Source organism: Chelonia mydas, chromosome 24 (genome assembly GCF_015237465.2).
Source record: "Chelonia mydas isolate rCheMyd1 chromosome 24, rCheMyd1.pri.v2, whole genome shotgun sequence".
In the NCBI taxonomy this organism is placed as follows: Eukaryota; Metazoa; Chordata; order Testudines; family Cheloniidae; genus Chelonia; species Chelonia mydas.
Window position 1 is genome coordinate 12,404,534 of NC_051264.2, and position 4,864 is coordinate 12,409,397.

Below are 4,864 nucleotides of genomic sequence, written 5' to 3' on the forward strand. Positions count from 1 at the left end.
TTGGTTCCTCCTGACTTTAGAGAGCAGGCTTTGTACAATTTTGTAAATAAACAGAGAAAATACCAGACTGCATTGTCAATTTCTACTCCCATCTGGAACGTCCACAGGGTCCCGAACTTTGGCTAGCTGCTCGGTTCAAAAAGGGGTACCCGTAGTATAGACATTCAATTGTGAACAATCTCCCAAGGGAAGTGGGGGAATGGCCATTCCTTGAGACACTTTAAATTGGACAAAACACTGCAGACAACTATTGCATGTCATTGTCTTTCATAGGCTGAGAGGAGCACAATGAATTAGGCGACTGTGGCTAATTATTCAGCTGTGAGGATGTTGTATGCAAAGATTCCAGTTCTTGTGTTTATTCACCTGGAATAGAGAGCTCCAGGGAGCTTTGCTGTGATTTGCTTCCAGGTATTGAGCCAAGGGAGTGCTTATTTTCTTCTAGATCCCTGATAGATGGGCAAACAAGCCTAGGTAAACAAAACTCTCTCTTCTGGGACAGGGCATAAATCTAGGAAAGGGTCCTCATTCCTACCAGAAAAACATTGCATCGCGACAGCCAGAGGAGGGATGTGAAAAAGTGGCCATTACGCCGGTTAGTACCCAAGCAATGAGCATGACTTGCTTTTTCTATTGAAGTTCTCATCAAAGCCCAAATATAACCTGCGTATGTGCAGCACAGGGCAGTAGCTTGCTACCCTAGCTCCTCTTTCCAGTGAGGAGTGGCTAACTGAATGGAGAGAAGGGCTAATGAGTCTTTGGTGGAGACACTTGGCACTTTAGGCTAATATTCATCTATGAAGCCATCACATTTTTTGGACTATGAATAATCTCAGCCTTTTGTTCTAATAAATAGTCTCCAAAGAAAGTAAAATGTAACACCAGTGAAAAGTACATTTAAATATGCAATTTTATTGACATATTTGGAATGCTCTGCAGTAAATATTGGGTAAAAGTATTCTAATCAACTAGAAGTGCTATGTCTTGATGGATGTTGATTCTTCATCATGAACTCCCTGTGTTTCTGAGACTGCTTCCTGAGACTGAAGACTTCAGGCGAAAGTATAGGAGTGAGTTTATTTTCTGTGTTTCTGGCATTTGTTGCATGCAGAATGATTCATGTTTTGCTACAGGATATTAAGCAGTCAGGATTTTATTTTAGTGAAGTGTGACCACAGAAAAGTTCATGCAGCCCTGTGACACACGTTTATTGCAGGCTAAGGGAGAAAATGTTTTGGAGACCCACTGACAGCATCACACTGTATTGAATTACAGAAGGACTTGGGAAATTTCCTGAAAGAATGCAGCTGTCTGAGACATCTTATTACGGACATTATCCCCTCCCTAGTTAAGAGTGCAACCTACTTTCATTGCCAAGGCCCAGTTTAGCCCCCTGTAACTTTGACTTTGAAAATGAGTTAAGCCTGAAAAAAAGTTTGAAAAAAATTGGTCAAACCATTTTTGAGTTAGAGGGCACTAGCAGACAGATTTGCACGAATGTTCAGCACTCCAAGCACTGGTGAAGACTGGACACTGGAATATCTGGAAACTTTATATAGGTTTCTAAATAGAAGCTGTTATATGTTAAACTTTTTTGAAAATCTAACACTAAAAATATACTCTGATTTGAAATTTTTGAGTTTTGTAAAGTGTTCCTTTGCCTCCCCTGTTCCCTGAGCTAGGCAAATTATTACCTCTGAACTATCCCTATAGTTAACCCTCTTCGAAAATCCATGTGCTGGCTATATTTGAAGAATGTAGGTTGTAACTATGCAAGCATGTATACATGTAAGTCTCTGTCCCAAAATCTACAATACTTGAAAGCTTGGTAGCTTGCAATCTGTTTGGATGAGATAAACAAGAGGGTAGGGAAATGAGATAACTTTTATAGGAGGTGCATGGTTCAAAGACAGTGATGAGAGTTATCACAGCTCTCCACCTGCCCATCTATTTTTAGGACACAGTTTGATGGATTAGTTAGGGAAGAGGGGAGTTTTGAGACGGCACTTGAAGAAGGACAAAGTGGTTTCTTAAGGTGTCTTGCCACCCAGTAAAGCCCAGATCTGAAGTAGGCAGCCAGGGTCTCTGTACAATGCATGAGGAAAGCTAGGTGCCGAAGGATGGGATGCACAGAAGCCAGACTGCTGAGCGGGGACCTGCCTGATCTAGATCAGTGGTTTTCAATCAGGGGTATGTATACCCCTGGGAAGATGCAACGGTCTTCCAGGGGTACATCAAGTCAGTGAGATATTTGCCCAGCTTTACAACAGACTACACAAAAAGCACTAGCGAAGTCAGTACAAACTAAAATTGCATACATACAAAATGAAACATCAGCAAGTTTTCAGTACTAGTATGCTAACACTTTTGTATTTTTATGTCTGATTTTGTAAGCAACTTCTTGGTGAAACTTGGGAGTATGCAAGACAGATCAGACTCCTGAAAGAGTTACAATAGTCTGGAAAGGATGAGACCCACTGATTTAGCAAATAGGAAATGCCAGGAAGAAAGGTGGGGATTAAGCCCCTCCCCCTCCCAGGCAGTTAAGTGCTGAACTCTGGAACCCAGGGAGGTGCCTCTCTTGGCTTGGCATTCTCAGCCATGAACTATCTCCTGGAGTCAGGGGCCTGAGCCATGACCACCCATCCCTTATTTTAAGAGACACCCCTTGACCATTTTAACATTTAATGGAAATTGATGATAATTGCACTGTATGCTCAGGGACATCGTGTTTCCCTAAAACATCCCTTGAAATAAAGCATCATTGTCCCTTATTTTCCATGTGGTGTTCCCTTACTTGCACCCAGCAAAGGAGGGTCACCCATCAGCCCTTTCTTACAAAAACCAGAGAGTGTCAAATGTAACACACACCACTGACCCCCCAATAGCGGGGTGGTGAGGACACTCACTTGGGATGTGTGAAACCTGTTTTCAGCGCCCTGCTCTGTCTGATTTGGAGCAGGGACGTGAACGTGGGTCTCCCCTTCACCCGGCGAGCGCCCTGACCACTGGCAGTAGAGTCAATTTCTCTCATTCTCTCTCTGGCCCAATTAATATTTACTACAAATTGGATCCCTGTTTTTGGAGGTGGGAGGTGCTGCTGGGCTCTCTGTGGATGGGGGGAGAGGTGACAGGATCCCTGTTTGTGGAGGAGGGCGGGAAGGTGGGCTGGATTCCCTTTTTGAGGAGGTGGGGGAAGGACTGATGGCATCTCTGTTTGATGACATGGGGAGATTCAGTTTGGGGGATTTTGTGGAGAGATAAGTGGGAAGAGGGCGATGGTTACTGTTGGTGTTTCCATAGCTCACTTTGAAGTACTCGTTTTGGGGAGGGTCTATTATTGTGGGGAAGTTCTGTCGCCTGTGTTATCCAGGAGTTCCGACCTGATGGTCATAATGGTCCCTCTGGCCTTAGAATCTATCAGCCTATGGATCGATGAAGCTCAGTTTATTGCCAAGGTTAGTGTGAAGTGTCACAGAAGAGCAAGTGAAGGGTGAGGAGGAATGGAGGGTGATGGGGCATTTGTGGGCTTGGCCCTCAATCAGCCAAATATACTAACGGTTTCTTTGGGTTACTTTCAGCATTTTACTTCATTGAGCCATCATCTGAGAGGTCTTTTGATTTTCGTGAAGCTTCGAATATCTAGGTGTTTGCAAGCTAATCCATTGGCAGCATGGGACTCAGCAACTGGAGCAATGTAACCGAATTCATAATTGTGGGATTCCCAAACCTTCAGGGCTTCCACACATTCCTCTTTGCCCTGCTGCTTCTCATCTACCTCTTTGCCATTTTCGGGAATGTGGTGATTTTCACAGTCATCAGGTCAGATGCTCGACTTCACACACCTATGTACTTTTTTATCAGCAGTTTATCTTTCTTGGAAATCTGGTATACAGCAGTTACTATCCCCAAAATGCTTTCAAACTTACTCAGCAAGAGAAAAAGCATTTCCTTCACTGGGTGCCTCTTACAAACATATTTCTTCCATTCCCTAGGAGCCACTGAATGTTACCTGCTAACAGCAATGGCTTATGACAGATATTTAGCTATCTGTAATTCACTGCGCTATCCTGCCATCATGACCCCGAAAGTGTGCACTCAGTTGGCTGCTAGCTGTTGGATTTGTGGCTTCATGTGTCCTGTCATTGAGGTAATCTTGGTTTCCAAACTGCCTTTCTGTGGCCCCAATGAAATCCAGCATATCTTCTGTGATTTCCCCCCTCTGCTGAGCTTGGCCTGCACAGACACCTCCATCAATGTCCTGGTTGATTTTATAGTCAATGCATTTATAATCCTGGTGACATTTTTGTTCATCATGGTCTCGTACATAAAGATTATAAAAGCCATATTGAAAATACGCACAGCTGAGGGGCGGGAAAAGGCCTTTTCCACCTGTGCCGCTCACCTGACTGTGGTTCTGCTATTTTTTGGGAGTATTATATTTATGTATGTACGATTAAAGAAAAGCTATTCCTTGGATTATGACAGGGCATTTGCTGTGATTTATGCTGTCTTGACTCCTTTAGCTAATCCAGTCATCTATAGTTTACGGAACAAAGAAATACTGAATGCAATAAAAAGGAAAATCCCACAAAAAGGAGTAATCAACAGCAGTGAGCACCCCTGAGTCCTGTGTGAGCTCTCCTCTGCCAAAGCAGCTGATCCAGGATTCTCTATGGAGGAACACTCTGTGCATGTGGTTTTCTTTTATAATCTGGCCAAGCCCTGGCCTATATTTGCAATTCTGGTGGCTCGCTAGAATGACTGGGCACTCCCTCACTGTCTCTGAGGCACACTTTTGAAAATCTATTGTCATTTTAAAATCTTTTAAAATCTACTTTATTTCCAGGGTATTTCGGTCCCC

General features: G+C 43.5%; 1 protein-coding gene across 1 annotated transcript; it reads left to right on the forward strand.

The window, feature by feature from the left end:
• The first annotated feature begins 3,673 nt into the window (after nucleotides 1-3,673).
• Nucleotides 3,674-4,627, forward strand: LOC102939235 (olfactory receptor 6N2). Its single transcript, XM_007068471.2, has one exon. It carries the CDS (start codon nucleotides 3,674-3,676, stop codon nucleotides 4,625-4,627), a length of 954 nt encoding a protein of 317 aa, XP_007068533.2.
• The last annotated feature ends 237 nt before the right edge of the window (nucleotides 4,628-4,864 follow it).

Excerpts from the sequence above, each read along its gene's own strand:
- LOC102939235 (XM_007068471.2), top strand. The coding sequence starts at position 3,674 with ATGGGACTCAGCAACTGGAGCAATGTAACCGAATTCATAATTGTGGGA.